Source organism: Serinus canaria, chromosome 1A, assembly GCF_022539315.1.
Source record: "Serinus canaria isolate serCan28SL12 chromosome 1A, serCan2020, whole genome shotgun sequence".
NCBI classification, from domain to species: Eukaryota; Metazoa; Chordata; class Aves; order Passeriformes; family Fringillidae; genus Serinus; species Serinus canaria.
In genome coordinates, this window is record NC_066314.1 from 23,698,007 (window position 1) to 23,710,413 (window position 12,407).

The following is a 12,407-nucleotide window of genomic DNA, read 5'->3' on the forward strand; positions in this document are numbered from 1 at the left end:
AGCCACCATTTAATCAGATTGCGACCAACACCCTGACCCACAGGGTGTCAGGTCATATTCTGACTCTGCCAGTGGTTTTTTTTGGTACTATTACATTTGTATTTTTAATTTTCTTATTAAAGAACTGTTATTCCTATTCCCATATCTTTGCCCGAGAATGCCTTAATTTCAAAATTATAATAATTCTGAGGGAAGGGGTTTGCATTTTCCATTTCAAGGGAAGCTCCTACCTCCTTAGCAGACACCTGTCTTTTCAAACCAAGACAAAAGTATTTCTTCAAAGGCCTGCAGTTTGATATAACACTAATTTGAAGTAGGATTCTGCTTGAACAACCTGCTACCAAACAGAAAAGTGTCAAAGCATAGAGCAGAATGAGATCTTTTGTATTTAAACCGCATTTTCTTTCTGTGTGTCCTTTGCTCTAAAATATTGTCTCAAGTGAACTCTTCATGTGGGACTCTGGCATGGTAATGTGGTCTTTTTCCTTCTCTGAGGAGGTATGTGAGGTATGTGAGAGAAGAATCTGCGTAAAATGTTCATCCTGCAAACCAGAAGGCTTTTAGTCTCACTGGAAAACAATGTACTTTTAAAAAATGAGGTAAGGACAGGTTTAGAGAGGAACCATTGCATCACTCAGATTAAACACAGAGGCATCAATTCTTTCTAAACCTGACTTTAAATTGACAGAAATGTCTGAGTTTTCACACAGTGCCCAGGTTGTCACTTAGTATCTATCAAAGCAATTGGCTGCCCAGGGAAATTTATAAATCAGTTGCTCCAAGCATCACTACAAGCACACCAACTCCCCCAGCCATAACTATTTCTGCTGTAAATAACATGGATATGTGTTAAACCAGAGCCAAAAATATTTTCAGAATTCAACAGTATTTAGGTCATCCTCACTCTAATGACAGACACTGAACTCTGAAACCATAATGATGTAGCTCAGCAACAGTGCATGCTGTTCCACTAATGAGACCCTTTTTCCATGAATAATGAGTATGGACATCAGCTCTGTTGCCAGGTACATAATATAAACACAATTTAACACATGGCTTTTGGTAAAGCAGTGCATCTGCTTGCAGAGGCTGAGGTTTCACATGATGTGGTCCAAAATTTTAGCCCAGGGTGGGAGCAGACTGCTCGAGGAAATAATTTGTTCATATGTTATCAAAATACAATAAATCAGGTTTGGTCTTAGTCAAAAAAAAGCAGTGGAGTGGGACCAACAGAAACTGGAGATAGGAAAGTATAAATGAGTTCAGTGTTTTATATTCCAATAAATCTTACAACACATGAAGCTGATGAGTTCCAAAATGAGCTGAGACTCCCTGAGACAGGCCTTCTGAGACTCATGAACTGTAAGGGTTATACTGGTTAAGCCTGTGTTTGCTGAGTCCTTTTGCAAGCCTTGTGCATACGCACACCATAGCAAAGTGTGAGTTGAAACTGCCTATGCTCAAACACCCAAAGTAAGAGCTTTATTCTTAGAAGTCTCATTTGTTCTGACTCTATCATATGCTTTTGAGAAAATGAAACACACTTTCAATTTTTATCAACTTCCATGACATAAAGTGCTACCATGGTATTGTTTAAAATCAGGGATCAGTGCTTTCAGTAAGCCAAAGTAGAGCTCGCACTGGAGTTTAGTCTTGAGATTTGAGAATACAGGCTTAATAGCCTGTTCTGTCACAGTTCTGCTATTTCCCAGGACTATTACCTCATAATTGAAGACTAGAAAGTGCCAACATACTGTGATGCCTGGGGAATAAAAAACAGCATTTCTACTTATTTGCTTTTTAACATGGCAAAATAAAGAACTCAGGCACCTCTCCCAGCGTCACAGGAATTACTGAAATACAAGAAGATACTAGAAAGATTCTGACATTACCACTTTAACTGCCAATTTCTTCAATCAGACTAAGTACAACCAAGATCTCTTCCAGAGTCATTATTGCTACTGAATGGCAGTATTCAAGGGCCTTGGTGACATTTTGATCTCTCCTTAGAATGATTTGACTCCAAAAAGAGCTGAAAACATTTCAGACTGGACTGGTATGAGTGATTACCACTAATGTTGCTTGTAACCAGCTGCTTATTTATGTTTTTTTAACAGCCTTTAAAAACATAGGGCTCCAGCAGCTGTGATCTGAACATGAAAAGAACTGCAGTGCTGCATAAACCAATGTCTACTGAAAACCAAAACAAAATAATACAAAATGTTCACCTAGTCTTCTGAGCTTTCCAAAGTTTCCCTATAAGAAATGAAGTCTGCTACACACTAGACTGCTATGAAGTTAAATCAAGGTTCTCTTCCATGCTACTAAGTCAACAATCCAGTAAGTCCAGGGGGGAATTGATAATCTTTTCTTTAGAAAAGGTTTGAATAGCATGCAATAAAAATTCAGCAGAACCTGAACAGTCATTCTTTAAACATCAACAGAAAACAAAGAAAGCACAGGGGAGCTGCTAGTGAGTGCCATCACCCTGATTTCAGCATGGGTTGGCAGAAAAAAATGCACAGTATTTAATCTTTGGACAAAGGATTGTGTAAGGGCATGTATGAAGCTCATGCCTATCAATTTAATTACAGTGTTTCCTAAATATTAGGAGTTTGACTTAAATATATTTCTTCTGTGTGTATCACCTCGAGAAAATACAAATACTTATTTGAACTTACCATCATACTTTGCTAAGACTGCCTGGACGTCTGCATATGCTTGCAGTTCCAGCAAAGCCTCCAGCAGGTTTTCATGGATGTTGAACATGCTGAGCAGGGGAAACTCCTTCATCAACTACAAGCAATAACATATAAAAGGGTTAGATTATTAAAATGGAGAATGGTTTTTTGTTCAAAATGCATTGAAAGAGACAACACCAAATTAAAATTCCTCAGTTCTCCTTGCTCTTAGTTCTTTCCCAAAGCTCACAATTATCTCAGAAATTTCTGAGCTCATAATGGATACAAGGTCAGGTTCTTGTCAAGACATGCTTGTACAGGATGTAATTAGTCAAATCCAACAACCCAGCTATCTGAACACATAACTCCTTCAATGAACAGGCTTCTTCCAAGTAAAAAAGAGTTATTGCTCTGGGGAAGAATCCTCACCAGAGTACTGCCAGTGTACCAGTAGTATGTAATCTAGCACTCCTCTGGTAAAACCATAAAATACATTAAAAAACCACAATAACATCAAATTAGAGATGTTATATATTCACTTACATAGAGAAGCTTACATACATGCAACCATATTATCAAGTATGTGAAACCGGGATTTGTAATTGTTTATACTTAAGAACGCAATTGCAACAGTGGCCAACATAAAAAAAAAGAGAAAGAAAGAGTGGGGGAGAGGGGGAACGAGAGGGGAGGGGGAGAGGGGAGAGGGGAGAGGGGAGAGGGGAGAGGGGAGAGGGGAGAGGAGAGGAGAGGAGAGGAGAGGAGAGGAGAGGAGAGGAGAGGAGAGGAGAGGAGGAGGAGAGGAGAGGAGAGGAGAGGAGATGAGTGAGGATGAGGAGAGACGAGGAGAGGAGAGGAGAGAGGAGAGGAGAGAGAGGAGAGAGAGAGAGGAGAGAGAGGAGGACTGAGGAGAGGAGAGGAGAGGAGAGGAGAGGAGAGGAGAGGAGAGGAGAGGAGAGGAGGGGAGGAGAGGAGAGAGGAGAGGAGAGGAGAGGAGAGGAGAGGAGAGGAGGAGGAGGGGAGAGGAGAGGAGAGGAGAGGAGAGGAGAGGAGGAGGAGGGAAGGAGAGGAGGAGGAGGAGGAGAGGAGAGGATGAGGAGAGGAGAGGAGAGGAGAGGAGAGGAGAGGAGAGGAGAGGAGGAGAGGAGCGGAAGGAGGGAGAGGAGAGGAGAGGAGAGGAGAGGAGAGGAGAGGAGGAGAGAAGGAGAAAAGGAGAGGAGAAAAGGAGAGGAGAAAAGGACAAAAGGACAAAAGGACAAAAGGAGGAGAAAAGGAGGAGAAAAGGAGGAGAAAAGGAGAAAAGGAGGAGAAAAGGAGAAAAGGAGAAAAGGAGAAAAGGAGGAGAAAAGGAGAAAAGGAGAAAAGGATAGCAACAATAGGAAAGGTAAAGTTATGCAAATTAAACACCATAACTAAGGAATACATCTTGTGTGACAAACAATCTTTTCACACATAAGTGTCTTCACTTTATTAAGTAAGCCCTTGAGAGATACCAGGAATTTGTTTTGAGATACCTGCAGTTTCAGCATCTGCATATCAAATGGATGAAGCAGATACTCAAGTGCATCTCTTTTTTAAGTCACACCTATAAGAACCATCCATGTTTTTTACTGCGGAATTGATTAAACAATATTTTTTATTGTCAGAGCTATTCTCTAAAGAACTGAAGTGTTCAAAGATCCTTGCTTCCTTGTGTCCCCTCTATGGTTGTTTAACGGCTTTTGTGATGTAGATTCAGCACAAAGAAGTCCCTGACAGTAAAGAACTGGGGTAGCTGATATTACCACTGCTTCTCAGGAACTTGCAGGGAAACACTAAAATTTACTATCTCTCTGATAGGGTTCATGAGAACAGAAATACTGTAACATGCCAAGTAAAGAATATGATTCAAGGTCAGCCTTGCTCTATTTGAAAATAATAAGCCAGATCTGAAAACTCTGACAGTTAATAAACCTACCTTTCAAGATGTAAACAGTAAAACTGATGAGAACCAGCAAATCTTAATCTCACAAACAGATAAGACAAAAGTCAAAAGGATTGAAACGAGGGATGGATATTCACCAAGAACTTCAAAAAATGAGAAAAAGGTAATGCACTGTAGCTTCTTCACTCTGTTAAGAAAAGAGACCTTAACAGGTAAACAGAGAAGCAAAGCACAGAGAATTTCTTTCTTGTGAAATGGTCTGGTATAAGCTAATGGAGGAACTATTCTGACCTTAAGGCCCTAAATTTGTCTGTCTGGAATAGCATTGACTTTGCTGCAGTTTGAGGGTTATTAGAAGATGACAGGCAAGAATGGCAGTGTTTTATTTAACTAGTTATATAAATTTCTGGTGAGAATTAGGATCACTGAGTGAGCAGCTGAAAGAGGCCACTGAACTTTCCATGTTAATGGCATGGGGATGGCCATAAATTCCCGGCTTCATTGGAAGGAGCTGAACCTGTGAAAAAGAGAGCAAACAAAACTGCAAAGCTTTTCTCCTCCATTAAAAAAAAAAAAAAAAAGACCACAGACCTTGAGATCTTGATACACAGATTAAGTGAAAGGGTTTGAGAATAAAATAAAAAGTTTAAGTCATTGTTGGTGAAGAGAAGGAAGTGCAGGTGAAAATTCATACAATTGGATTCATTACCTAAAGATCCATCCTTAAGTCTACTTCTCTTCATTCTTGTCCTTGCTCACTATTGGATCTTTAAGAGAGGAAGCTACTATTTGGCAGGAAAGAGCATGACAAAATCTGGCTCTACATAAATGTGATTTAAAGTTCAAAATGAACATCTTGCAAAGAAACCTCTCTAAGGGATTAAGAAAGATTATCCCTGCTCATTGAGAATGAATAACGGCTGGCAAAATAACATTCCCTCCATCAGTGAAGAGAAGGGAAGAGTTGCTAGTTATAGATGTACTCTGGCCAGTAAAAGCTCTTACTCTGGGTCTCTGCCTCTCACTGACATCACTCACTGATTTTTTTTTTTTTTTTTTTTTTGCTATTTTAATTAGGTTCTGTCAGAGTGATAAAGCCTGTCTCAGACAGCAGAGGGATAAAGGTCACTTATTCCTGTCTGGACTGCCAGGCCTCCAAACTGAAGTGTTAATAAAGGTTTCATCTGGGAAAGGTCGAGCGTTAAGAAGTCCAACCCACTAACACTGAACTCAGTTAGTACTGTAGCCTCAAAAATAAAACATCTCTAAGTGACCACTCAGCTATTTGTACACTGACTGTGCATAAATGACAGCATGCTTGCTATTAAAGAAAAAAGAAGACATGAACTCATTTTTCTGTCATATCTGGATGTAGAGTTTCTAGTTCTCACTGCAAATAATTTTCAGCCACAGTAAAAATTTGTTTACTGAGAAACCTGCCAGAAAGTAAAGCCACTTGGACCGAAGAATATTATGACAGGTCATCTTTCAGGTCTCATAGTGAAAGCAAACACTGGGAAAGAAAAAACTGCCACACAGGTCTGGTGGCTGCTCAGGGAAGGCCACATACTGGGTCATGCTGAGGAGCAGTGGGAGCAGACTGCCCCCACTTGCTTGCTCCCCTACCTAGCAGATGAAGGGGGAGCTGGTTCATGCCCACACAGAGATGTAAAGATGGACACATTATTCCTGAAGACAAGATGAAAAACACACCCTTGAGTTCCCCAGACCTGTACATCACTGAGCTCTAACTGGGCCTCCAGTTTGAGAGGCACAGACATCCCTTTGCACCCAAAGATTTATTTCCTGCAAAGTTACAGACCAGTATTTGCCAGATCGCTTGGCTTATAAATTTAAATTATTTTTACTTTACTGTAACATGAAAAATAGTTTTATTTGAGTGGCAAGCACTGCACTTCAAGACAACATGAAGGCTCTGCTATCATCTTTCTCCACACCTTCAGACCTCAAAAGACAGCTACCAAACTCAGCACTTAAGATTTCCTGAGCCACAGAGCCACTACAGCATTTCACATATACACTAATTAGGACTAAAAATGCCATTGTAAAATTCAAGTTGGTTGGTTTCTTGGCTGGCATTAAAAAGAAGTGTTCCACCGAGCTAAACTAATTTTCACACTATGTGAAAGCAGACACCACATGGCTATAAATGTATTCCCTCCTTACAACATGAGGACATTCAAACAGCTGTTGAACATATCATGCCAAATCTATGTTCACAAGGATTTTACTTGGAACTTTTATTGGTTAAAATACTTTCTGAAATCAAAGTCAGACCTGGAGCTGGGTTTGTACATATTCCCTTCCAACTGCTCTGTGCATTTGGGAGAAGATAGGTACAGGTGTAGAAAGTGGAGATGCTTTTCTTTGGAAGAGTCATTATGTATACTACAAATATACAGAAAAGGTAGTTTTGCAGGTAATTCAGTTTTAATTTTTTAGATAAATAACATTTTGGGAATATAAGTTTGCAGAAAAATTCTGAAAGTAAGTCTGACACAATCTGAACATATCTGAACACTAGTGCCAGAAGCACCCTATTCCCAGACTCACTTCAATTCCCATTTCAGGGTGTAGGTTCAATGATTTTGTGATAGATATGAAAAAATTATAATTATAATTATAATTTTATAATAATTATTATAAAATTATATTTTTCTGATAGATCAGAAAAAATACCTTATGGTACAAAGAAATTCTCATCTGATTTGTTGGATGAGGAACAAGTTTCATCTCCCAAAGGACATTTATTGAAGAAGATTCCCTAACTGAGAGTATTTCAGTTATTGGCATTTTCCTTTACATCTAATTTTTAAAACATTTTCAAGGAATGTAGCTTTAATGTCTGCATCCATTATTCTCCCTGTGACAACACTAACATCATGAATCAATTAACCAAGAAATATTTCTGTAGAAACCCACTGTAACCTCCAGCTTATGCCTGCAACTAGACCTCAGGACTCAAGGGAATACAAAGGTGGACAAATGACTAATGTTATATAAACCTGCTGTTGACACATTTATTCTCCATTTGCATTATGACTGTATGCATGGTCACAAATTTTATGGGCAGGGCATGCAATCATTCATTGCTGCTTGTACTCCTATCTTCTCCACAAACAAACAGTAACATACGTCACATCAATGTATTCAACTGAATGCATTCATAAGTCTGAATTTATCTCAAAATAAAGAGAGAACAAGAAAACAAGGGTAATTCAATGCAAACAGTGGAACTGCTACAACCTTAATTACTAGTGCATATGTTTCTGCAGTGGGTATCTGAAATGGAAAACTGTCTCCTAAAGAAAGAATGACTGAGGCTGCCATCTTTCAGGTGCAGCTGTCCACCAAAACTGAAGGACCAAGCACACAGGAGATAGCACTGGCATCTTCACAAGTGCTTTGCATAAACTGCTTTCTGGTACATGGCCCTAATCGATAAACTGAACAAGGGTGGGAAAAGTAAAACTCCAAACCATTTCTGAGTAGAAAAACAGAAGTTTCCATTTCTCTGAGCTTCACTGTCTGCAAATGACCTTTGAGAGGTCTAAGCTCTGACTGAAGCTCACCCTGGGCTTGAGGCATTGGCAACATGTCACTTCATGTGGACCTTCTGATGTCTAATTAGATACACAAACTCTTAAGTTGTTCTCCTGCCCAGCTCAACTGGCAAGGACAGAAGGGCAGAAACACTGTCAGCAGAATAAAGTTAGCATACAAAAAGCTTCAGATGCTTAAAAATGAGTACAACTCCTGATCCTAAAAATGCAACTCATTCCACCACTGTCTCTTTATGAGTGGGATTCATGTGATAAAAACACATCATAGCTCTTGGAGTTGGAAAAGTATCTAAAACTCACTGGACTTACCTAAATCAAAGTTCTGCCTAATTATAGCAAAAGCAGGATTCTGTCAGTTCATTATTTCCTTTAAGTACTGCATTCCTTCTGGTAAATTATCACTGGTTTGTTTGGAAGCAGCTCTACAGTTACCCTTTTACAGCTCAGAGAGGATACCAGCTAAGAAACCAAATCTGCCAGATCCTGTTGTTTTGAAGCTTGGAAATGATTAGCAGTAGGATCCTTGTATTTTCCTCATATGTGGAATTCAGAAAATTTGACAAGTTCGGAGTGTCAGAAGAGACCCAGATCCAGGTCACACTAACTCTGGGGTGGCACAGGTTTATAACTTGCCAACATTCCATTTTAAACTTGAATTTAGACCTAGTGCTGCATAATATTCAAAGACAATATGACTTCTCTTCAGTGTAGGATTAAGAATGTGTAAAGGAAGTAAAAAATAATCTTACTAAATATGCAAACTTGAAGGAAATATGTTAGAGCATGCAGCCTTTTTGTTCTCTCTTAATTGGAGGATTAAAGTGTTTAGAGTATGACTAGTTCTTTAAGGAATACAATTATGAAAATGATGTTATTTAGACTATGCTGTAAAAAATGAATATATTTCAGGAATAAAGGGAATTTTTAAGACAGATGTGGCATGAACCCGGAAGAGCACAAGTTGTTCCAGATTTTATACTTACTACTAAACAACCATGTTATATAAAACGTGTAACAGTTCTAAATTATAATAATGTTTGTTACATCAAACATTAGTAACTTTATAAAGAATGAAAATAAAGTCATTACTCACAGTCCCGCTGAAAAAAATTCCTTTATTTGCATCACAGATTGACAGAATGTTTTGGCTTAGAAAGGACCTGACAGGTCATCTAGTTCAAACCCCCTGCTGAGGGCAGGGATACCATCTACTAGAAACAACCTGCTCATGAAAATTCATATTAAATACATCTAATTCTCCCTGAAAGTAAAAGTGACTAATAAGAGGTGGCAAAAGCAGTAGAGAGAAGCAAAATTAATCCTTGAAACAACATCCCAAAGTACTTTCTTTCAGAAACTGACACATTTTTAGAAGTGGATTTTTAAGTGAAAAAAGTGAGGAAATTATCCAGGAGCTCAAAAATTAGCTAGAATGATCCAAAGAGATAGAAGACCATAATTAAAGTATTATACAAGTCTCTGAATATTGACTGATGCAAGATAGACAAAAAGGAGTCCGGTTACCAGGGTTCCCACCAAGAGTATGTGACAATACCCTGTCTTAATAGAATGACAATGCTGGAAACCTGTAACTTATGAGAGAAACATTATTGTCAGTTTAGGTAGTAGTCACCAAATTTTTAGCTTTTGAGAGCTCTGGGCAGAATCACAATCATGACTAAAAGTGAGGGGTCTGAGTCATGTGAAGATAAAGGAAGGGATAAACATCATAAAGGGAATCACAGAAGTCTCCATTTTAAGAGCACACTGAAATGAGGGATATTCCAACTTGCTCTACCCACTAACCATATCATATGAATCTGTGAACAAACAAACTGTATTTGAATATAGAGACATAAGAAAATGTTAAAATCAGCATTTATCACTTGCCATTATTGCAGCGCTTGTGGATCAGAAAAAAGAATTAACTGAAGATATCAATCTGTGGTGAAGACTGGCAAATGTCACCATTCATAGGAGTAGCAAAATATATGTAAAAGTACAATAGTAAAGAACAGTAAAATCTCTGAGATAACACTGGTCTCATTGAACCAAGTACCTTCCCTTCAAATTTTAAAAAATGGTGCTTGAAAGAACTGCTACAGATGTTAATAAAACAAGAATCCAACTCACAGCCTGCCTAACCTGACCCGTGTAACACAAGCCAAAGAGTCTGATTCACTAATCCTTGCCTCAAGCACAGAAGCATTTGGGAGAGACAGACAGTAGCTGTCATGCAAGTAGCTGCAGAAATTGTGTTGTTAAGTTGCTAGGGATCATAACATCTTTATTAGGAATAAGAACTCACTTTGTTTCACACAACTTGATAATTCGAGCAGAACACTGTTCTGGCTACAAATATGTCTTACTCAAAAAGTAATCAGCAATGCACACAAGAATACAGAATTAAACAGAATCTTGAATAGAAATCCTTATTCAAAGCCCAGCAAAAGAAGTTGCCAAGAAAGTGTGCCAGATTTGCAGAACTATCATGCCAGCAAAAATCACTAATACAACTGATCAGAAGAAGATAAAAACCCAACCTACCCATATCATTAAAACTGATGTAGTGTGGTTGAGTACTCTTTCAAACCCTTCAAGTAACATAACCTCTTGAACTATTTCAGATCCTTGGGGCAGCCCAACTGTTTACAGAACTGCTCATGCAGCCAGTGGAAAAGCATGCAGCACTCTTGACGATACCAGCTGCTTAGGTGTCCTCTGTGGCATAAAATAGTGACTGTAGGTGAGCACCAAGATGAACACAAAAACACATTCCACTGAAATATCCTCAGTAAGGTTCTCAGAGCTAAATATGTAGAAGCAGACTTCTAGGTCCTTTATCATGGTCTGAAGAGTAATTTCTCAGCAGAAATTACTGATACTAGAAATAAAATACCATTTTCTGACCCTGAAAAAGTGTTTTTCTTTCCTTCTCCAGACTTAAGGAAGACCTGGAGACCCACTTTTCTCCCAAAACCTCACTCAATTCTGAACAAAGTTGCTGAGCATAGAGCAAGTTGCAATTCCACTGTGTCTCAGAAATATGTACTTAATAAGAACACAAAGACATCTTCGAGGAAGTGCATGCCCATGGGGCAGGAGATAAATACACTCTAGAATGAGCTTCTTTGATCTTCTCTCTGAAAGAAGAAGCAATTAAGAACTTCCACTTGCTTTGTCTACTAGCATACCTTTTGCCTGCCACCCTTCTCTTTCAAAAACATACATCTCCCTTCAATTAAAGCTTGTTTCACAAAATATTCTCCACAACAATCCCAAGTAGCTCCAATGAATTTGACAATTCATTTTCTTGCATGCTACATTTTCAACTGGGTACTCCAGTGACCCAGTTAAGAAAATTGACTGTGTTGGCCTGCTCCTGAATTCAGCGGTGTAGTCACTGATTCAGTCGCCCACAAAGGAGAGAGGGGAGTGCCTTTGCATACCCTCCACATCCCCTCTGTTTTCAATCAATGAAAAACACAAGATGCAAACTTAGCACATTCCTGTTTTCTTCCATCGTAATGGTGAAGGATTCTGAAAAGAGCAGATGGAAAGCAGGTGGAACAAAAAGCAACCCTAGCTCATCACCACCACTGGCTTGCAACATTGTCCACAAGGAAGTTTCAACACAAGTGATACTGAAGATTACTCACAGCCACCATGATGGCCTTTTGCCTCTGCACATACTAAATCCTCCAACAATATTTAGAACAAACTACTTAAAATCCTCCTAACATAATCAGCACAACAAATAAAACAAAGAACACAGTAGACTTTCTCCTCGGGGACAGTAAAAGCAATCTAGTTTCCTCACAGACCATATCATGCTCTGTATAAACAATAATAAAACTGGAATAATTCTGTTGACTGCATTGGAGTTATTCCAACAATACACTAATCAAAATGAGATCACAAGTTAACTCAATATATACAAATAGTGACAGCTGCTGGTTTCTATAGCAAAATATAGTAAATAATTATCATCAGAAATACAAGCAAAAGCATCACCTATGTATGATTCCATTACATGCTTCCATGGAAACTACAGGTTTGTAATTCTCATTAATTCAACTGAATGAATTATGCCCAAGCAGCAAAGCCAGCAAAAAAATACTGTCTCAAAATCAATCATAGAAGCAACAGAAATTCCTACCCAGTTATTTAAAATTAAAGCACCCTTGATTTTAAACAGTTTTTAAAACCAGTTTTTAA

General features: G+C 38.6%; 1 protein-coding gene across 5 annotated transcripts in view; it reads right to left on the bottom strand.

Moving 5' to 3' along the window:
* ST7 (suppression of tumorigenicity 7) overlaps positions 1 to 12,407 on the bottom strand; it is a 136,878-nt gene that overhangs the window by 24,637 nt on the left and 99,834 nt on the right. For all 5 annotated transcript variants that reach the window (XM_018910176.3, XM_050986800.1, XM_050986812.1 and 2 more), the window contains one exon: positions 2,682 to 2,796. In XM_018910176.3, the coding sequence (XP_018765721.3) occupies positions 2,682 to 2,796 (115 nt within the window). The remainder of the gene's footprint in view (positions 1 to 2,681; positions 2,797 to 12,407) is intronic.